Below are 23245 nucleotides of genomic sequence, written 5' to 3'. Positions count from 1 at the left end.
CCCATATGAGCTTCTCAGAAAAACTAGAACGTTCTCTTCGCGGAGAACCTATTGCGGGCACCGGTGTTTGTACGCGGTACTTTTCTAATATTTTTCCTTTGCTTTCTGCCAAAAAGTAATATTACTTTCTCGGAGCATACTTCTACTGATAATCTGCACTGAAATATGAGAAGCGGGCTATGAGATGGAATTCCCAACAGAAAATTTGCCAGACTTTTAATGCAATTTCTGTAAGACCACACGCGTCAGTGAACTCGCCGCAATTTCCTTCTTTCCTTCCCTCCTCTCTCTCCCTGTGATCTTTGTTTTCCCCTTTCCCATTCCCCCGGTGTAGGGTAGCCAACCGGACGTTATTCTGGTTAACCTCCCTGCCTTCTGCTTTTCTCTTCCCTCCTCCTCCTTGCCAGACCGTAGTGATTCTTTGATTTCCCGAACGTAATTGCAACCACGAACAGTGGTGACGCCCAGGTTATTCGACATGTTGAAAGAACTGCATGTCACCTTAAAAAGAACCTTCAGTGTTCCTGCAACCCATTTGGGGAACTCAAGGACCACCCGAAGAATTACTGGAAAGAGAGAGAGAGAGAACAAGGACAGGAAAGGCATCGAAGAATTACTGGAAAATTTATGATTGCTCTAAGAGGTCCCCATGCAATCCTAATAATCACGCAGCTTTATGTCGCAGAAATAGCATGCTCTATGCAGCGTAATTCATGGGCAAGCAAGACACGCGAGATGCGCACGGTAAGCCAGCTCTCGTAATAGCACAAAATTCTTGGCCAATCCTTTGTCGAAGTTGTACGCCTTTTCCAGAGAGAAACTAAATCAAATCACCGTGTCTTGTTCCACGCACTGCGCATGGCTGTGCACTCGGGCCATAGCGGTGTAATGTGGACGAGATGTGCCCGACGAAAAACCGTTGCCGTTTGTCAGCGCCCAATGCAAATGTTCTCTGGTCGCGTGAGCAAGGTGACTATCGCTCCTCCTAATAAACTAAATTAACTACTAATTCCAGTTAGGGGAGAGATAGGAAGAGATTTAACCAGATGAGAATTACTCGTTCGCTACCATGCATTGGGGTTGGGAGAAATGACCTGGAAGGAGGGTAGAAAGACAGATTTATAAAAAAAAAGGGGGGGGAGGGAAGAAAAGGAAAAAAAAGCAGAGCAGGAAATTAGTATCCCGTTATAGGTGTTCGCTCAGCCCACTTAATCGCAAAAAGCTTAATAAGGCTTGCACGGCCATCTGATGTGATGATAAGTCCAGTCGAATGCTAGAATTTTTCGTTGTGATAGAAGCCACTCGTCAAACCAGTTGTGCACCATGAAGCGTGATCGTATCTGAACTAAAGCCCCTTTAGTTTGCACAATGTACTGTAGGTACTGGCACACAATAATAAATGTTGACGCGGCGATTACGAGAAAACAATAATTCCAGTTAAAGTGGTGTTAGAAGGAAGAAGCTCATTTGCTGCATAGTCAATGCATCGCCGCTTCGGCTCTCGGCCTGGGAAAATCGAACATCATTTACTAGATTGTAGAAATTCTGCGTTGTTTACACACATTCAACAGAAAATATTTTCAAAAGAACGACATGCAAGTCATACCAAAATTGATCCAGGTTTCTTTTTTTTTTAGCATTGCAAGTGACCTGCTTTATAACCAACCCCTCGCACATCTACTGGTACAGGAAGGACGCGTGACAGGCACGCTAAATGGCAGACATCTACTATATCGCTTTCTTCTGGTAGCGAGCAGCCTATGTACGGAGGGGTGTACGCGGCTCAGAAGCAGCCGCCGGACTTGATGGTCTTGCTCGGTGCATGTGTGCGCTTGACGTATGTACTCATTTCTTGCATGGCACGCATGACTTTTATTTGTCGTCTGCGCTGCTTCCACTTTCCGTAAGGAGGAGAAGGAGGAGGTGGAGCAAAAGAAGGAAGGAAAGGTAGAGAGTTCAACCACACGCACATCCGGTTTGCTACCCTACTCGGAGGAAAGGGTTTAAGGAATGAAAAGAAAGAAAGGAGAGAGAGAGAGAGAGAGAGAGAGAGAGAGAGAGAGAGAGAGAGAGAGAGAGAGAGAGAGGAGAAGATACTATTAGTAGCAATACACGTGGTTGTCGATCACTTCACGCCTACAATCAGTCACTGAGGCCAGTTGATTTCACGAATCGTGGCAATGGCCGCGTCGCTGTGTAAGCCTGCGACGCGTGGGACCATGGTCCAATAATATTTTTCTCTTAAATGGTCTGCACTTTTCGTAAAAATGAACAAGGGAACATGGCCTGGCGGTTAGAACGCTCGGCTTGAAAATTCGAGAAAGCTTGGTACATGATCTCAGGCTGGACATCTTCACAACTCCAAACCACCTTGTCTGATATTGTCACAAATCAAATATTCTGTCGTAGTTCAGCAGTGATACGCAAATACTTATCGCAAGCAGTGACTGTTGTGATAATATGCAAACGTAATCATCATTTACAAGCTCTTTCTCTCGCTCTCCATTCTCTTATAGACGTTTATCGGTTGCAACACACGAGGCCCACAAGAATGCTCGAAATAAATCTCGAATGTTTAATGTATGTGTATATGTGTATTTCATTAGTATTTGATTATTATTGGTTGTTTTCACGCCCGCCTGTCTAAAATCCACTACAATACAGGTGGTAATTTTTATTGACCTTGTTTCCTTGTACATTGTTCTTCCATTTATTTATATATACGCCTAAATATATGCCATTACACCCCCGAAAAAAACCAGGACGCAGGCCGACATGACGGCCCTCTTACGCTCGCCTCAGCCCTTACGACGCATCGCAGGTTGTATCCCGACTATACGGGTGTGAATTATACCCGCCTGTGTAACGTGCTTTTTGCTTCCGCTTTCCTAAATACAACTCCGGGCGAGTATAACCATCCTATATCACCGACTCCGGACCGCGAAATCTGCGCGGTACCCAGCTGCCGCCCAGCGCAACGTTGGTAACGTTTTGTTTCCCCCCTTTCCCCCCCCCTCCCGTAGGCCGACCGCTAAAACCGCGTATCAGCAGCAGCGTTCGAAGCACCGATGTGATTTGCGATCCTCGGCCACCGGCAACACGCTGTAACACCAGCACCCGGAGCGACGTGAGCGGGACGCGACTGGCTACGCGTCTGTTACAGTCACCCCTTTCTCTCTTGTTTCTTCCCCCATCACCTTTTGTTTTTTGTTTTTTGCTTTCTCAAAGTTCTTCCTTACATCCATTTCCCTGCTCCCTTGTTTCCTTCTTTCCCACGCGAGAACACGCAGCCCTGGCTGTTCTCTCGCCCCTCCTCCCCGATGCTCAGAGGCAGCCGATAAGCCTCAGGCCACGATGCGAGCGGTAAGTTATCTCCGACCGAGGCGACGTTCCGTCGTCTGGGAAGCACCGCACGTCGGGAACCCGCAGCATGCTTCATTTTCTTTTTCCCCCTCTCTCTTTCCATCTTTCTCTCTATCTCTTCTTTTTCTTTCTTTTTCCTTTCTTTCTCTTTTTTTTTCTTTCTTTCGCACTCAGCTGATGCTTCTCCCCACGCACTAAAATTTCGCGAAAAAGCTTGCTTGCAGGGGCGGAGGAAAGAAGCGTTCGCTGAGAGCGAGGAGAAGAAAGGAAGAGAGCGTGAGAGACGGCGCTGGGACATACTGCGGGGTGTTTTCCAACATTGCGTGCCTCCGTAATGACCGTGAGCGCGACGACGTGGTTACGCGTGGTGTAAACAAGTCGAGGAGCGACCCGGCAAAGTAATAACGCGATATCTGCCTCTGCTACATAGCGAAGAATAGGAAGGACGAAAAACAGAAACGCAACGGAACGGGAAAGCAAGATAAGCTATCAAAATGTTCGAAGCCGTCGTGACCCGGAAGGGCGACCTAAGCATGTCGCATTCTGAGGAATTCCTTTTTTGTTTTTTTATTACTCCGTACAATATCCTTTGCCCGTTAAATTTTTTCCTCGTGCCTCACCACTAGTAAGCTTATAAAAAGGCTGTGCTGTTAGAGAGCAGGATTTCGGTAACTAATTGATGACGTTTAAAAAGCCGTTCCCTTTAAGGAACACAGTGTGTAAAAATAACAAAGCATGAGTTTTGGCTTATTAATGTGGCGCAAATACCATGTCCCAATCATTTTAACCTTGCCATTGTCCGTCTGCTATCTTCTCTGCGGAAAGCGGCCTGATTCTATTTTTGTAGGTATATGCTAGAATGGTGCTTCAAGCGCCAGAAAGTTCTGCCAGTAACGCAAAGATAACTTAGTTTCTCTATTGCCGCAATATATATATATATATATATATATATATATATATATATATATATATATATATATATATATATATATATATATATATATATATATATATATATATATATATATATGTGTGTGTGTGTGTGTGTGTGTGTGTGTGTGTGTGTGTGTGTGTGTGTGTGTGTGTGTGTGTGCGCGCGCGCAGAAGCGCGGTAATTTATTATTTTCTTCAGATATCTATTTCTTCGCTCAGCTCCACCTCGCGATATCAGGCTTCGCGTTTCGCTCTGCAGAGAAGGCAAACGTGACGAGAACCGCGCTGCGTAGACGTGCTCTACGTAAGACATCGCCGTATGGACGTAACGCTTCGAAAGCACAGGCTGAAACTATAACTGTAACAAGTGTATCATGTCAAGATATCGCAACGTGAGAACCCAGAATCAAAAAGAACAACAGAAGAAAAAACTACCCAGCTTGCTTTTTCTCTCCCTTCCCCGCTTAAAATTTGAGAAAGAACTTTAGCTAGAACAAAAACTCTCATATCCTGCGGCATGCAGAAGGGACATGCAGTGCGCGAGTAACATAAAAATATTTGCTTGATTACCAACAGACGTGTATGCTATATCCAAGCTCTCATTGTATCCCTTGTTTACTTCGTGAATTGCAGGTGATAGTGATTGAGCGATTGATGTAGTATGGCGTGCCATATAGAATCACCAGAGCTATGAAACTGCAACGGAGGGCTCGGATTAAATTAGACTCGGTGGCGTTTCTTGAAGTGCACCTAATGCTCGGTATACCGCTGGACGTGAAATCGAACGAAATAGCGTGTGGACAAATTATAACACATTGCAACAACTTCTCTGTGACGCTGCTATTGCGAATAGTTCACGCTTTACGTTTGGTCAGAACGTAAAGCTCAAAAGTCACGTGGTCGCGGTATGGTGACTGTTTTCATTTGGTAATCGTACGCCGGCCCTTAGCCAGTAGTCGGTGCGAAATTAGTGGCGTTACAGATGAGGAGGAGGAGAAATAGACAGAAAGGCACGGAGGTTAGCCAGTTCTCAGACCGGCTTGCTGCCCTGTGCTGAGAAAAGGGTGTAAGGGGATTAAAAGATAATAGAAAAGAGATGTTAGAAGAAAATTAAGAGAAAAGGGAAAGTGGCGTTACAGACTTGGCCGCTCAAGTATTAACCTGTCACCTTGCGTTCAATTTACAAGCCAGGCCCCGTGCAAAACCTGCGCTTCGTAACCACGTGAAGAAGGATCATCGAAGAGAAAGGGTGACTGCAACCCCAGCTGCATGTTAGGTCTTCTAAGTGTACGTCCTTGGAGTGATTGTCTCCCACTCAAGCAGCTGACGTGCAGGAGTACTACGAATTTCAGCACGTCACGTACAATCCGAAATGGCACTTGATGGATGAAATATTAGCAGCTGAGGCATAAAGTGGGAACGCTTACTCAGGAGTGCGCAGTTACGTTCAAGCAAATACGAATCTTGAGAATTTATTCTGTAAACATTTCCATGCTCGTGTGATAGTAGCTCGTTGGTCGTACGAACGTTTTCATTGTACTGAAACTGATTGGCGCAGGAAGTGAGCCGGGGCTCCACGGTACGTGCGATCTGTTTCATTCCTACAGACAATTTCTTCTTTCTTACCAATAGTGAATACGACCGGGCCTAAGCTTCTTTTCTTTCTTTCTTTTTTTGTTTGTCGTGGTTTCTTTCTGTGCCGCCCTTCGTGAGACGTGCGTGTTGCTTTTATTCAATGACGATGCGCCCGTCGGAAGCTCGGCTACTTGTTCCTTTGTCGCTCCCCTGAAGACGCACCAAATGCACCGCGCGCGAAAGAATAGCGCAAGGCTCGCTATCGGGCGTTGGCTGCAAACAGGGCGCCAAAGCGAGAACACAATGGAAGCCACGGGAGAGACTCAGCGCATGCCTGATGCATGCGATCGGTCCCTGTAGCGCGCAAGGGATAACGTCGCCTAAGCGGAGCCGCTGACACGTTGGAGCTACTGGAGACACTGCGAGCATCTCCGGTCGAAAGGAGGATCGACATTTCGAATGACGTCCTACTATGTATACAAAATTATGTGTGATAAAGGCGTGCATAGCAGAAAAGTGCAGGGCTGACACTGATCACAAACAAATAAATGAAATTCTGATATGCTACGCGACGCTTTTGAATTCGAGATGACTTGAGAGCGGTTATTACGAGTTCGCTGCTTCAGACACAAGTCATATTTTGTCAAAGAGCGTTACAAATGTAGTAGGGTAGTACATACATAGGAAAAAAATTATTACACATGAGGTAATTTGTTTATCATGTCAGCCTACTACAGTTAATAATTGATCGCTTCGCGTAGAGAATACAACGGGGTTGATGAGGGTTCCATTCAAGTTCTCACGAAACTGTCCTGTAGGACAACTGTTCCTCAACTTGGTCTTTGTTATTGCAGTTAAGACACCCTATTTACTGTTTTGGACCACTTGTTATCAAGCGGGTCAAATTTGTTCTTGCCTCTGCATTGCCGGCGTTGGCAGTTCACGGAATTTTTTTTTCCTACGATGAGATCATGGCGTCTATGAAATGGCAAGCATTCACTAGCATTTTTGTTCCACTGGGGAAAAAATTAAGACAATTTTTCTAGTATCAGCATCCTTACCTGCGTTGTGTCCTTCTGAAGTGTGGCAGTACACTAAACACTGAGTTGTGGTTCATACGTTTGTATGAACGTCAAATTGCGATTCCTTGGGTAATATTCAAAGGATATATATATATATATATATATATATATATATATATATATATATATATATATATATATATATATATATATATATATATATGCAGTTTCTACGAATTAACGCCAAAAGAAAAGCATACACAAAATCAGAATGTCCGCAGTAATTGAAGGTGCTAAGTGGGAAGGCGGTGTTAGCTGCAAGCATCCCACACTAAGAAGAACATGACGAAATGGCATGAATAACACGACGAAACCTTCCTCATTTCAACCTGACATAGCACCGCAAACCCCTTCAGAATTATCCCCGATTTCGTGCGCCCTTACTGCATGCCATCAAGTTATGTTCACAGTAGGTGCAAGAACCGCGAGAAATGAATATTATTATCGATAAGTGCACGGCCCGCATGCGTTTCGACAGTTCCCTTGACTCGAGCGACCGCTCTTCTCTGAACACCACCTGGAGGCGAACGCCCGATGTCGTGATCAGCAGCACAGCCCACGTGTCATTGTCCTCGCCGAATAAGCTGATTGATTTGACGGCGCCCGTCGTAGAAACTGCGGCTGCGTCGCGCTTTGCCTCCCAGGTTCGTTCCTCCGCGCACTCCAATAAGCTGATTCTCGCTAACCTCTCGATGGGCTGCATCCATCACCGTGCTCGGTCACTGCTCGCGACGGTCCGGCGTCTGATCGTGCGTACGGGAGCCCGTGGAGCACGTGCCGGAACAATTCCGTTGCCCCCGCCCGCAAAATACCGGCACAACAACAGCAACTGCAACAGCAAATCATGCTGGCTGGTGCTGCGGGGGCAAGCGAACCGCCGTATATGGCCTCACGCCAGCGCCTGCGGCGTCCGAGTGCCGAGTGGCCACCGCCACCACGTGCTGCCGTATCGGATGGCCACGCCGGATGGCCAGCTCTGCGGGTGACTGTGAGAAGGTTCCCGTGGAGGGCACGGAAGGCAGTTCGGCGCGTGAATATTTAACGGGGCAAGCTCGGCCGCCATGTTACGGTGCGTGGTCCGTCCCGGCCGAGTGCTTTTATTCATGAGCGGCCATCGGCCGCGGCCGCGCTATTTTTCATTGGCCGGCACGCACCTTGGGTTGCCGCTCTTTCTCCCCTTCGTCTTCCGAGCGTGGACGCCATGTGGCATACCTTGGCAGCATCGGAGACCGGTACGAGAGCCGCCGAGAACAAAGAAGTAACCGGACGGCGGGGAGCAACGCCTCCCGAGCCGTCTTCGTTTCGCTTACTACGATGAGACGAGGGAGCCGGTCGGGTTGAACGAATGGAAGCGCAACTAACTTTCCGATGCTTAGAGGTGCCCTAGAGTGAGGCTTTGTCTTTGGCTTGCGCTACCAGATCGAGAACGTTCTTGTTTCTTTGTCTCGCATTTCAAGTACAGAGATAAAAACAAGAAAAAAAATTATGCCACCATATCTCCTTCCTACTTGTTCAATTACGGAAAGCAGCCCCTCTTTTCTTCCTTCGATCATTGTTCGATGGTTCGCAGACTATCTGCGGTGTTTTGCAAATAATATTTTTATTTGAATTCAGTGTCGCTGCATTGCGGGAAATAAACAGCAGCATGCTAGCAGTTTTTCAACACTTTATTCGACTACACCATGCTCGGGATAACGTGAAATGTCCCTTTGCTGATGATGTCGAGCGACGTCGGTAAAATGAAGCCCATGCACCGGGAGCAGAGGTGAAGCTATTTGACTTGGTGTCCGGCGTCGAGACCTCTACCGTGCCGAGGCCAGCTGCCCTTGTTCTCAACGTCGCAAGCAGACTTACTCCTGCATCACTGGATCCCGGGTGTTCGCCTGAGGGTGACCAGGATTTTTCTTCAACAGTGCCTGTCGTCAGCACCGCCTCTATGCTCCGATGGCTGCCGCCGTCGACACCTCGAGTTCATATCGCGACTCCGCGGCAGACCATTAAACTGTAGGCCCTTTCTGACTTTGACACTTTCTTTGGAGACCTATTTCTTTTTTTGTATGTGTTTGATTTGTTTGTATAGTTTCTGTTCCTCTTTGTGCTGGATGTTCTCGAATGAATGGCTTGCAATGTGATAACGAACGACTTCGTCCCTTCATGCGCTGAGGCATTGCCTCAGCTAGGATTAACTAATTGTAGGAACCTCATCACACCGTACGTCAACTTAGATATGAGGCTCGAAAAGCTGTACAGGAATTTTTCTTAACCACCACACTACGGTCTTGTTCGTAACAGTGGTAACATTCGTCTCTCTTTCTTTCTTCATTTCTTTTTTCTCTCCTCTGCGGGCAGGTGGGCATGATGTCCTTTTTACGAAACAATAGATAGTCCCCTCATCTTTATCTTTGTGATCTTTGTATATATAGATTTTGGAGCGTAATTAACCCACATTCACGTCCCGATTCACCCTTAACAAATTCTAATGGTGATCAGCTGGACGATGCCCATTCTGCTCAACTCTTTAACAACGCTTTTTCGTCTGTGTTCACTCATGAAGTCGTTACCTCTTCTCTAGCACTCAGTTCACTTCACGATTATTCCATGCCCTCTATAGTCATAAGTGGTGATGGTATTCTTTCTTCATTAAATAACCCTAAAGATATTACAAGCACGGACCCGCTTGGCTTTAACTACAAAATACTTCGAAATATATCTCAGAGTAGTGTTCAAGTCCTATCTGCACTTTTTTCGCAGTCTTTATCATCTGGCTGCATCCCTCATGACTGGCTAAAATAATGCCAATTTTCAAATCTGGCAGCCGCTCTGATCCCCTAAATTATAGACCCATTTCATTGACTTGCACCTTCTCAAAGCTCCTTGAACATGTCATACACACCCATATCATTAATTATCTTGAAGATCACAACATCAAATTCAAATATCAGCACGGTTTTCGCGAGGAATTTTCTTGCGACACTCAGCTTGCTGGATTTACTAACGACTTATTTACTTTAGTAGATGCCGGGATTTAAGTCGACGCTTTGTTTCTCGATTTTTCTAAGGAATTTGATCGCGTCCCCCACCATAGACTACTACTCAAGTTATCGCATCTCAATGTTCACCCTCAGGTTTTAGCATGGATTAAAGAATTCCTCTCATCTCGCGTTCAGTTCACCGCTGTTAGTGGTTCTAACTCTTCAATGGCTCAAGTCACATCCGGTGTACCCCAGGGGAGCGTGCTTGGTCCCCTGCTCTTTCTAATATTTATTAATGATTTACCCAATTGTGTATCTTCCCAAATTAGACTGTTCGCTGACGACTGTGTTGTGTACCGAGCCATTAAATGTGATACTGACCACCAATCTTTACAAACTGACCTCGATTCAATTAACACTTAGTGTTCATCGTGGCTAATGATACTAAACAACTCTAAGACAAAGCTGGTCTCCTTCACGAGAAACTCTTCCCGCATCCCAACCGCATACACTATTAATCACGTAATAGTTGAGACAGCTTCTACTTACAAATATTTAGGAGTTCACCTTCAGTCCGACTTAACCTGGAACTATCACATTGATCTGATTCTAGCAGCTGCTAACCGTTCTCTTGGCCTCTTAAAACGTAACTTTCGACACGCTCCAGCGCCTGTGCGTAAACTTGCTTATATAACCCTAATCCGACCTAAAATCGAGTACGCTTCAGCCATATGGGACCCGGATCAAACGTACCTCATAGATAACATCGAATCCCGGCAGAATCGTGCTGCTAGTTTCATTTTTTCAGATTACTCACGTTTCACTAGCGTCACAGTGTTAAAGGCACGTGCTCGTCTCGATAACATTTCCCATCGTCGCAAACTTGCTCGCTTAACACGTTTTCACAAAATTTACCATCATCCGTTGCTTCATGACGATTTCTTTCAATCGCCATCGGCGGTCTTTCCACTCCGTAACCATCCTTTCAAGATCAAACGCATCATTTGCCGCACTTCATCTTTTGTGAAATAATTCATACCCAAAACAATTATTGAGTGGAACTAGCTGCCTGCTTCAATCGCAACTGAAATGAATTCGTCTAAATTTCATGAACTTCTAAAAAATGAATGCGATGAGCAGCTTTTCTTCTAGTTTTGTTCTGTTACCGCAATGTGTTTGATTTTTAATATTTTTTGTGTTCTGTTTATTATGTTGCGTTTTTCCATTATGTCTCATTGAGTGTTGCTGTTATGCTATATTATTCTTGTTGCCTATTCCTTTAATACGCTTCTCTAGATGTTTATAGAATTTTTGTCACCCCCCCCCACCCCCCTATGTAATGCCCTCGTTGTGAGGGCCTTTAGGGGTTTCTTGAAGTAAAAATAGATATGTTCACATGAGTGATAACAATACTTCAAGTTTTCTTCGCTTTTTCGTACTGTTCTTCCATCATGATCATATTCCAGTTCACTCAACTATCTTTACTGCCACGATGATTGCATCATACCTCGCTATCCATAAGGCTGACACAAATTGTGAACAGGAAACCAGGTATACGGATGCGCCCACAACAAACGAAGAGGGCAAGGTGTACGTGGTATGTACATGTTTGTATCTTTGGTGGTGAGGGGGGGGGGGTGTACTCGGCACACGAAATGGACGTGTCCACAAATTGGACATGTCCATTTCGTCTGCTGATGATGTGCTGATTGGCTGGGGGCGTCTGTCCCCCTTCTGACGCGTACCCCAGCCCAGCCAGTCAGAAATTTCGCGGCAGACGAAATGGACACTTACAGAATACCCCCCTCCTCCCTGGTCTTCAGTTCACAAGCATTTACCAACTCACCCAGCAAGAAACCCTACGGACGGAACTCTTATAACTCACTTCAGGGCTCACAAGACGCGCTGGAATCTCGGTAGATGGTAAATGCTGCTAAACTTTCTTTTTGTTTTTTTGTTTCTTTTTTAGTGTGAAACATTCTCTTCGAGTGTAGCGTGGTTTTCCCTTCCATCCGTTTAACCATTTTCGTGGGCCGATCCCGAAGGTTGCGCAGTGTAAAAATGTCGGTAGATCCTGATGATAGTGCCCGAAGTGCCGGTTAAACACTGTGCAATCATTTATCGCTTGACACATCTGCTCTCAGCTTCCCTAAAATGCATGCCGGGTTTCTTCCAGGAGTGGCGATTGTTGGCGTTGGCGCTAGCCCTACGCCTAGAAAGCTAGGTGACAATTGACGCTAGACGCCCTAGCAACCTGTGACGTCCGAACTTTCCATAAAAGATAGGCTCGTTCCTTCGCGTTTCGATGCACACTGGAAGCTGCGTAGAGCCTCCGCGTCGCTCTACAGTACGTTTTTCTGCCAAATGCCTCGCCCCAAGAAACTCTTCATCGCAGCCGAGTTCAAGAAACGTAAGCGTAAGGCAGAGTCCGCTAGTCCTTGATATGCGGCTCAAACGCCTGCGGCCTGCTCTGCCATACGGTTACGAAAACGGATTGCTGAACTTGAACGCTACACCGCCGAAATAGAAAAAAAAAAACGATTTACTTCAATATATAAAAAACTAATAAAAATAAACAAAAACAAACAAAATCAAACAAAAAAGAAAAAAGAAACGCTCTGTTATTCCCACTGCACATACGAACCACTTCGCACACACGGTACAACTGCAGTCGCCGTTTTGCTCAACAAAATTAACACGATTTGCGGGAACCCTTCTTTAACCAGACAGCGATCTTTCCCATCATGTCGCTCACAGACAAACGTCACATGGTTTTAGTAGTCTAAAGGGCAAACACGAAGTATAGGCACGCATACACGGACGCACGCACGCACGCACGCACGCGCGCACGCGCGCACGCACACACACAAATTAATTTAATATTTAATGTTTTGCGTAGTGGCGCATGACCACGAAAAATATTTTTGTTGAAAAAAAATTGCATTTATTCCTGTCCCTCAGTATACGCAGTTGCATAATAAATCTGAAGCAAGTATGCATTGCCTCTCGGAATCAGAGATGTACCCATATAGAAGCAGAATACGAGTCTGTAAATATGCAGGCCGTATAGAGAAATTTAATTTTAACATGATAGCGATGTCATATGTCTTTTTGTGGGCGTTGTTTCCGCAACTGTGTACGGCGCGTCGCTCTTCTCGTTGTAATAGATGACTTTATTCACTGAGCAATTTGCTTTCCTTCATTTCTAAGCTCTGACGGAAACTTGTTTCTAGGTGCACTTCGCATTTGCGTCGCATGAAAACGCTTTGCTCGCTGCTTTCGTCTCCTTCATATACGTACCGTTAACGGTGATTACGGGATACTCGCCACCTCTCGCGTGGTGAACACATCTATCTTGCGGCCGGAAGTTATCGGCTTGCTACAATGGACAGCTTTTATAAATTCTCGCGTTTCCGTTGTAACATTTCTCCAGATATTTGCTCAGCCATTTTTGATAAGCGCTGGATATCTGAGGCGTCGACGAAGCACTTTTCCGTTGGTGCAGACTTCTTAACTTAGTTTTAGTAACGCCATGCACCGAAAGAGTCAAGCTAGCAGTTCTCACGGCTTACCTATGGTAGGACAGTCGTTAGGGGACGCAGTTGTTCTCGCACGGCTAATATTTCAGTATTGTTTTTTTAACGCCTGACGACGACAACAAGTGATCGGCATTATGTTCAAGAGGCACCAAGCCGAACATTTTACAAAATACGCACAATAGGACCATTATTGGTACTGTTAATATAAGTAAAGAAGAAAGCAATGCGAAATCAATGACAGTTTTTATGGCACTATTGTCTTCTTTCCGCCGAGGGCTCTAACTCCAGATGCATCTATCGACGTGAATGACTTCGCCATTGTTCCTCTCGTTAGTAGCCTTCCATTCCAAGGAAACTGCTGCAGAAATATACATTGTAGCCGTTGTTTAATAGACGCACTGGCGAGGCTAAAGCGCTTAGAGTTTGCGTAAGGTTACGTTGGGCCTGCCTGTGTCTGGAAAAAGGGGCTACCTGGACAGGAGTCCAGAAACTGACCGGCACGTACTATACAGAGCTATCAGTTCACAAACTGGCTGCAACATGAGAAAAAGAAAAAAAAAGAATAGCAGGTGAGCAGAAAGCGCGGAAAGCGCTCGTAAAACGGCAGCGCTTAACCAGAACCCGCGGGCATTGAGCGTTGCGCAAGAGGGAATCATGCTCCCGGCATCATCGGCATGAGGCTCACGGATCAGCGTTTGTGGGCCCTGGACTCCTCTTTCCGAAGCACACGCGCTCACGCCCCGAAAGACAGATATACGGAGTGGGACGGAAAGAAAGGAAACAGGCGCTGAATGCGGAGAACCTCAGCGCTGGTCTGGCCGCGGCAGAGCACCTGTAACGCGCGCAGTACGTCTGTGCGTGCGTGCGCGCGCATGTGCGTGGGCCCGTTGCTTCTAATCGAAGCGTAATCAGTGAAGGAGGGGGGTTGCAGCCCGACCCACCGGCGGCCTCACGTACGCCGCGTAATGGCTTTCGGCTGCCGAACCCGAAGACTCACCGTTGCGAGCGGCCTGGCCAGAGCAGGCCATGCAGGCACTACCCGTGTGCGCGTGTGTGTGTGTGAGTCTGTGTGCGCGCGCGCTGTATGCGAGCCGCGCCGCAACAGACGCAGAAGCAGAAGTGGCGGTGTGCGCGCGGTCAGGAAAGCGGGGAAACAAGAAGAGAAATAGAAAACAAAATGAGCGGAAGTGGGCTGTATTTTTTGCCGCCACGAACCGGGCGGCTCGCCCGCTCTATCTCTTTCAACGCGGGCTGCCGGACCGATCAGCGCGATTTCCTTGGGGCACACCTCGCGGCGCGCCGATGATTAGCGGCTCTCGGGATCCGAGCGGTACCGCTGATTGCACGTTAGAGAGAGAGCTCGCGCGCGTTCTGGCGCCACGATGCGGCCGTGCAGCCGTGACCGTGGATCAGGCTACGCATTGTCCACCCTCCCTTACCCCCTTCCCTTGTCCTCCCACTCGCACTTGGTCCATTGGCCTGACTTATCGAAATTCACCGGCAGCGCAGAGCACAGTGTGCGCAATGCAATGCCTCGCGGGACACGCTCGCTCGGAACCGCTGTCGATTTTTGCTCGCTTCCCCGCATTAACAGGGCCAGTAAAGGCTGCGCCAGCAGCGTTCGATGTTGCAACTCTGCTGCGAATTTCTCTATCGCCGCCTCGTTTAATCCCGGCTGGCTCTGATTAGAAAACGCCGTGATACACCTTGGCTTCATCTCATGCAGGAAGGTAATTGCTCGCAGCAGACCATCGCTTAAGAAGAAGAGAAAAGAGCTGCGTGATTTGCAGCCTTGACATAAATCCCGATCACGCCATGGTGGTGCACGCTGGTGGCTATTATGCTGACGTCACGGGTGCTGTAGATTAGAAACGCAGTCCCGTAATTACTATTGCAGATGGAGAAGGTCTATATGCTGCTCTTCTACAGGCGATAGATAAAGCCTAGATGGAAAGTCTATCCCGGTCTGTCCCTTGAATAAAACTAATCTTTCTGCCAATAATTTTATGTAATGGGCGCGTGCGCCTCTAGTAAGTTCGTCTTTCTTGAAGTAACTTCGTTTTTATTGAAATATTGAAGACGCAACAGTGACTATTTCCTTATGGTGCAAAATTACCAACACGTAAACCTTGTTTAGCGTTTATGATGTCCGCAGGGTCTGCTGCGGCATAACGCGCCGACTACGATCGTTAGCATCCTCGTGTACTGCTGCTGAAGCGCGACTCTCTCCACTCGGGTCTGTCGCTCGGCGGAGGGAGCCGGAGATCCACTCGGCATGATCTACGAGAAACTAATCATTCTGCGTTTGGCAGGGGCGATATGACGTAAAGCTGTTCCAGACTGTTTCTATTCCACTTCTGCCCTCATCGCTTCACGATTGGTAAAAATTTGTTCGGGCTACCACCGCCTCGTTCGTCTGTGACGCGACGTCACGATAACTGCGATAACTCACCATATGATATGTCGAGTGCACACTGATTACGTACGATTAAACCGAAAAGAAGAAAAGTAATTACTTCAGATTGCACGCCTTTTTTTGCCATTACCCCCCACCTATTGGTGAAAAGTTTTCGGGTGGCGCTCACTTCGCCTTTCTATCACGCGGCGTCACAATACTACAAAATCTCACCGCGTTGAAGTGACGTGAGCACAATGATGATACATTAATATCCCTAACAAAACTGAATATTCTTTATTACTTGGAATAGCTGGAGACTGCCCGTTCCGAAAGGAATAGGAGCTAACGTCTGCCTACCGATCGCTCTGGCATTGGCTGCTTGGTGCTGCCGGGCAGAATGGATTACAAGAGATCCGTATGAAAATTAAATAACTGGGAAAAGAATATTTTGGGCCTTGCGTTAAGTGTTCAGCTGTGATTCCGTTGCATTTCGTAACTTCTTCGGAACAATTAATCTTGATGTTGAGATACTCGCACGAGTGTGTTTTATGGTCTCTGACATTCACAAAAATATTATCGCAGCCCTAAACTAAAATAAAACGTTTTTTTTTTTCAAGGAACTCCGCAACACCGCTCACTGACGCAGCGATTTTCTTGTTTTCCCCATGTTTTTCGTATCGTTTTTCCAAAACAACCTTCAACCGGGCAGGCACTGCTAAACGCAAACGAAACACCCCCGCTACCCAACCAGCCAATGCGAAATCACCCTAAGCATGTTCTGTCTTCTTATTTCGTGCGAGACCGCGTATCGAGTTATTCAGCTGTTCGACTTGTTGAGTGAAAAGTACAGGCAGTGACTTCGATATTAAATTATATATGTCTTTGCCTTTCATGCCCAATATACACTAAAACATTGTAAACGACAGATCCAGTATTTACAATGCAGTTTTTACATCATAGCGACCAATGAAACAGCAAGGTATATGACGGCCTACTTGTCAATCAGTTGCGAAATATCTAAAGTGTACTATGGAAAGAGGTCACCCACAAAGAACTGAGTCTCAAGAATGGAAAACATTGTGAATTCGTCGTAGTCGCAGGATGCACGGGAAAGGGCAAAAAAATAAATAAATAAAAGAAGATACGTTGATCCCATTGAACAATGCTAATTCGCTTCAGATATATGTATAGAACGCAGCGTAAAGCTATATGCCGCTGTTGTAACTGTAGACCAGACTATTGCCCTTTAAACGTCAGTGCAAATAACGCTCTATGCCCTAAGTGTTACTGACCCTCTTGCTTTGTACACGCCGATGCGCTAATTGTACTCAACTTAGAATATAAATGTACTAAATTTCTCTGTAAATTATCTTTATGCCCTGTACAATGACGATCACATTGTTTTTGTTTGAGCTGCACACCTTTTCCGATGATTGTCATCATTGACCTGCACACCTGTTCCTCCGCAGCCTTTTTCTTTTTCAAAAAATATTAAAGAAAGAAAGAAAGAAAGAAAGAAAGAAAGAAATACATAGGGAGAGATGAAGAGACGTATATAAGGAAGGCAGGGATAATAAACAGTCAAGAGTCCGCTTGGCTACGCTATGCCGAGGCAAGGGAGAAAGGGAAGAAAAATAATGCAGAGAGAACGGGGGTAGAGAGACCTGTACGGACAGTACTTCAGAGTCAAAGGCGCCCACCCTAGAAATTTGTCCTTGAACTAATAGTAATATCCTTTTCTTTACTCCCGTGCTAATAAATGACGTACCTTTCTTTCTTCTTTGTTTTTGAGTCGTGAAGTTAAAGCACAATAATGTAAGCGAAAGATCATACGTGTCCTTCAATTCAGACGCCAGCTGAACATGCTAAAAGTTTAGAAAAGTCAAGGGTTATTCTACACGTTTCGGTGACTGTTTGCTTTAGGAGAAGCATTAGAGAGCTACATTAGCTCCGACCATCATTTCTGCATCGCGAATAGAGCAAAGAAATTTTTGGAGAAAACAGACATTTGTGGTGAGCGTTACGTTTCTTGTTTGCTTGTACTACTGCTCATTACTGGCGCGTTCTACAGACTCTTGAATAGCCATAATGGACGTGTTTATAATATTGGGCTTTCGAATTACTGCGATGATGTACTGCGACTTACACCGTGCGCCATATTAGAGCTGGATACATGATCCAAACAAGGTGCTAATTGCAATCGCTTACTACACTGTCTATTTTGTTGCAACTGTAATAGCTGATAAACCTGTTTTCCGTTTGGTTTTCCCATATACTTGCAAATAGCCGTTGCCGAAACGCCATTACAAAGCGCCGTGTGCTACGCAGCCATGTACCAGGTTTTTGAGGTTGTCTGCTGGAACTGGCGCTAATTGGCTACCAGTTCGTTTAGTTAAAACCGGGTTATTCTATATTTACAGCTTCCATTGTTCTAAGAAATAGTTCTGAATCAACTAAAAAAAGATAAATTAAGGTTCCATAACATCGATGTTCATGGGATTGTAAGTACCCTTCTCAATCATTGCGTACCAATCTTCGATGCTTAACAGAAAAGAAAGGGAACGTATTACAATTGCAACTATATAATTAACATTGCAATAGACTACATGGACCAATTACTGCACCATGCAAGTAATTGACTAATTACTAAGAAGTAATCGATTACTTATACGTTACTTTAATGCCAACTTTTATTAGCATTGTACAAACACAGTAAGTACAAAGAGCTGGTCTGGATCTTTAACTGGGCCCTCTGCAGTTCTTCACACGTTGCTTTTTTCCTCGTAACAATTCGTTTTTCAAATCATCGTCTGTCATCTTCTCTTATTTCCTTGTGTGTACGTCAGCAGCGACACTAAAGACTTGCTCCATGGGAACGCCAGATCAACTGGACGCATTATTAACCTACATAGGACAAAAGTCCGGACCTATGCGGTGACTGAAGAAAGCAAACTGCAGATCCACTGAATATGAGCCTTCTTGCGGGGTGATGCTCGTGCTACATAAAACGCGAAACCACATGGAGAAGCAAGGAGCGGTGCCGACGACAGAGGCTGCGGGCGTTCTACTGTAGTTGCCGAAAAAAATTAAAGCGCTCAAAGTTGCGTCGACGACTTTTACTGTTTGTTTCGTCAGTAATGTAAGTGGTTATACGTAATTGGTTACGGGAAAGTGCAACTACATTACAGTTTTACTGACTTAAACTGCAATCGACAACCACAAAGCTACCAGAATTGTTATAGCTTACAAGTAATCAATGAACTGCAATTCTTTACTTCGGTCCGGTGGTGTCAAGAAAAGAAAAAGGGAGGGGTTGGTTTTAAGTACCGGGTAAATTGAACACCTTGGGTACGTAATGTGCCTCCATTTCCCTTCACATGTAGTGCGGTGTATCGCTACACCCACGGCACTCCCAAACTTGACCGGATGATGTACGGGTGCCGCGTTCTGTCGGTGATAGCAAAACCCGAACTTTTCTTGTCTACTGATGATTCCAGCCAATAAATAACACGCGCGTGCGCTTCGAGCCGACGGTACATCTTTCTTTAAATAAAGGAAAAGCAACATGACTCACTGCACAACAAATAATTTGATTACTCTGTAATTACGACGACTGACTAGGAAATACAGAAAGCATCATTGAAGCACCTTGACAGGCTTGCTTGCAATGCCGTCTCTGCAGTCTCCAGCGCCTTGGAATAAAATAGTGGACGTTCGACTCGACAGCTTACCAAGCTGTGTGACTTTAGTGCACACACACACACACACACACACACACACACACACACACACACACACACACACACACACACACACACACACACACACACACACACACACACACACCACACACACACACACACATATATATATATATATATATATATATATATATATATATATATACTTAGAAGGGCACTACTAACTGAGACTGAAAAGCAAATAAGGCAGAGAGCACGCGTGTACAATCATAATGCAAGAAAAGGTGAGGCGTGCAGACAGGACACAGGAGAAGTAGACAACACGAACGCCGACTATCAACTGAAGGGAACGCTGAGGCGAAAAAATATCGTGGACTTACCTTGAGCAAACACAATCAGCACAGCTGCCACAGCAACACGCACGCCGGACAAGACGCGCGCATTCATGTCAATCAGAGGTGTCGCCGGGCTCATGGGCTTCGCAGTCTTTTAACACCGCTTACACGAACTATAGATAAGTGGGTAGTCCCAGTTCAGTGTCAGTCACCCTCAATTGTCGACACAAAGGTAGGGGTGTTGTGCTGTGTGCCAACTACGTCAACCTTTTCGCGGAACTGCGGCTTGCGCCACGAGGAAGGAATTTCGTCGGTGTCTGTCCATCAGTGACGAGAGAGGATGCCCAGCACAACCTTAGACTAGAACTGACTATTAGTATGATGAAGCACTTTGCTTTCGTCGGAATGTTCTGACTATCTTGCCCTATAAAACTCCGGGACGTGCACGATGCAGGAAGGCTCAGCACATTGATAATTAAATTAGGCTGTCAGAAGAAAAAACAGGTATGTCGGACGAGATTCGCACACGAACAAACGTTACTGACTTGGTTTCTGGTGGCAAATTGCGCAGCTCCACAGCGTTCTGTACTAGCGAACGGCACTCTCCTGCATTGATTTTGCAAAAAGCGACACGTAGACGTAGAGCCCCAGGAAACCACACCAGTCGCGAGCACAGATAGAGCGCCCGAACCTCAGTGAAAACTATCGCCGCCCCGCCTCAGCGACAAACTCTTCGGACAGCGCCAGTGACAAGTGCTCTCTGTCTTTCCAAATCATTTCTGCAAACGCAGCACCGAAACTGCAGTTGAACAAACGCTGACGGAGTGTGGTAGTTGTGCAACGAGATGTAGCGAATAATGATGAGACGGGCCAGTTCAGTTCACGGAGTCGGAGTCAGTTCACGGGTTCCCGAAGTGCCGGGGTCTCGAACGCCAACCTCGCACGTTGCGCGCGCGCGCACTCGCCCTGCGGGCCGTATCCGCTTCGCTCCTTGACAGCGCCGAGAGCGCGACCAAACTACCGCTCGGCCTTTGCCGACTCAACTTCGCCCATGCCACCACCCCCGCCAGCACCGCGTGGTGCGCTTTCTTTCTTTCTGTTCTCTTTTCTTTTTTTTTTTTCTAACTCCGGCCCTGGCCGCGCATCGGTTCTCCCGCCCCGTGTTTCGTCTCTCCTCCCGTCTCGGTTTTTTCCCTTCTCTGCACACAAGCGATCCAAACTCTGGCCAGAACATCTCCCCTCCCCCTCTTCAGCTTACCTCCCCCCTGCACACGCCGGAGTCCCCCTCGTAAGAGACGGGCGCATGCGCAAGCCGCCAAGCCACGCCCCACCGCGTGCGCGCGCGCGCGGGCCCGCGCGCTTGTCTTTCGGGCAGTGTGGCGTCGTGGCACCGTTGCAAGCACAGAACGAGGCCGCCGCCGATATGACACGAGACGCGGCGGCGATGTTAAAAGCGCTAATGGTCCTTGTATGTATTGCCCGACGCATTTATTAGCTCTGACGGACGGCCGATGTGTGCGTTTTTGGCCGTAACGACTCCGGCCGCAGGCTCGGGGAGAAAACTTGGCCCGCGGCGGGCTTAACACCGCGCCCTGCCAACGAGAAATGGCAGGACACGTTCGCGCGTGTGTCTGTGCGCGTGCGGGTGTTTGTGTGCGCGCAAGCACGCAAACTGCCGCGCGCCGCTGCTGATGTGTGGCGAGTGGCCCGAGCGGACGGCAGCGGCACTCAACATGCTTGTAGTCGTTTGAGATGATGGCCTTCATTTTGTTTTTTTACGTTTTGCTGAGCACTGTGACAAACGTTAACGGTTCGGCATGCGTATAGCCGCAGGTATCACTCAAGGGCTGCAGGGCGCGAGAGACAGAATAAAGCGCATTTGTTCGTTGGCGTTGGAAGTGACGTGGCCACCGAAGCGCTTACAAAAATAGTGATAATAATAAACATAGAGAAGAAAAACATGAGTTGATAAGGCGACGAAACGCTTATGTGGTCGTGTGAGCTCTTAGAATAAATGCAGTGTGTGAGAAGGTTTGCTTGTAAAAGACAAGTTCTAGCAGTGAACATAATGATGGTCCTAATTTTAGTATTCCTACCACCTCCTTGATAAAAAAATAAATTACATAGGTCCCGAAAATGGGTGGGGTACTTTGCTTTTGAAAGGAGTTTCTTCTTTCTCTAATTGTTTTTTTATTAGATGCCGATAACAACGCTTCTATGTCCAGGAGTCTGATGCATATCAAGTGGCATGATGTGAGTTCAGACATGAGTTACGGTAATTTTCTTAAGCCTACTCTACAAAGAAAAAGACGATTATTTCACGTATTCGCGAGAACAAGACTGACGTGACAAGTCTCCTATAGTACCACTTTGCATGCCACTTCTTTAAACCTATTCAATCATATTTTGACTTCCGTTTGAATCAGGATGTTTTATAACAAAGCGAGGAAAATGAAGTCACGTAATAATTTTTTCTTTCAATTATAATGTATTTTCTTAATTCTGACACGTTTTGTCATGTATGCTGCTTTAGAGAGACTTATTTTTGCGCTCAATGTCAGCGGTTCCTCACGAAATATCACTACAAATTTAAATTTTGTTTTCATTTGCCACACGTGAATAATGCCTTGTTTTCCTACTGAAAGTTGCAACTTCCTTTGTTATTTGTTTTTTTCTTACATTTTAGTGGCACACTGTAGTAAACCTCCTTTTATTGCTCTTGACATGTTTACAAGCAAGCCTTGTTTTCCGCGTATGGATAATGTCGGTCAGCACCGAAGTCCACGCTCTCCCTAGTACTTCCCTTTTCATCAACGTCCGAATGTTCTGTACTCGGGAAAACAAATCATTAAATGTTACTGACTTAATTCGCTGCCTTAGAGTTTCATATAACACTCGCCCGATCACCTCAGAATCAATGCAGGAAAAACAAAAGCGACTGCGTTCTTGTTATCTGCGACCGCTGGCTTGCAAGATTTCACTATGCCACTTCGAAATGTCAGATATCCACTACTGTGTGTGTCTTCGTACCACTTCATCCAAACAGCTGCAGAACGACTCTGCAAATCTGTTTCACCTCAAATATAGTCTTAATGCGGCAGAGCCCTCTTACTGTAACTGCATAACGAGTGCGCGGTTTCTGCTTATTGGCAAAACTACGAGGGCGAATGCGAAAGACTTTGCTCCTACTTTCTTTAGCCAAATTACGGCTGTAAATGCGAAGTCAGCATACCCAGCCCCAGGCGTGGACCTTTCTTGGACCGACCCGGCCTTACTATGCCGGTAGCTCCGCGGCTCGGCGCTGCTGTCATTTGCTGAAGATGGCGGTTGTGCTTCACACGTTCACG

The 23245-nt window shown here is 46.3% G+C and overlaps 1 protein-coding gene across 1 annotated transcript in view; it reads right to left on the bottom strand.

Moving 5' to 3' along the window:
* Positions 1 to 20829, bottom strand: part of LOC142571699 (uncharacterized) — a 214396-nt gene extending 193567 nt beyond the window's left edge. Inside the window, exon 1 of the mRNA XM_075680235.1 lies at positions 19944 to 20829. Within this exon, the coding sequence (XP_075536350.1) occupies positions 19944 to 20037 (94 nt within the window). The 5' untranslated portion in view covers positions 20038 to 20829. The remainder of the gene's footprint in view (positions 1 to 19943) is intronic.
* Positions 20830 to 23245: the final 2416 nt, after the last annotated feature.

The sequence above is a fragment of the Dermacentor variabilis genome, chromosome 2, assembly GCF_050947875.1.
Source record: "Dermacentor variabilis isolate Ectoservices chromosome 2, ASM5094787v1, whole genome shotgun sequence".
Classification (NCBI taxonomy): Eukaryota; Metazoa; Arthropoda; class Arachnida; order Ixodida; family Ixodidae; genus Dermacentor; species Dermacentor variabilis.
The sequence above is the reverse complement of the archived record's forward strand: the minus strand, read 5'-3'. Positions and strand labels throughout refer to the sequence as shown.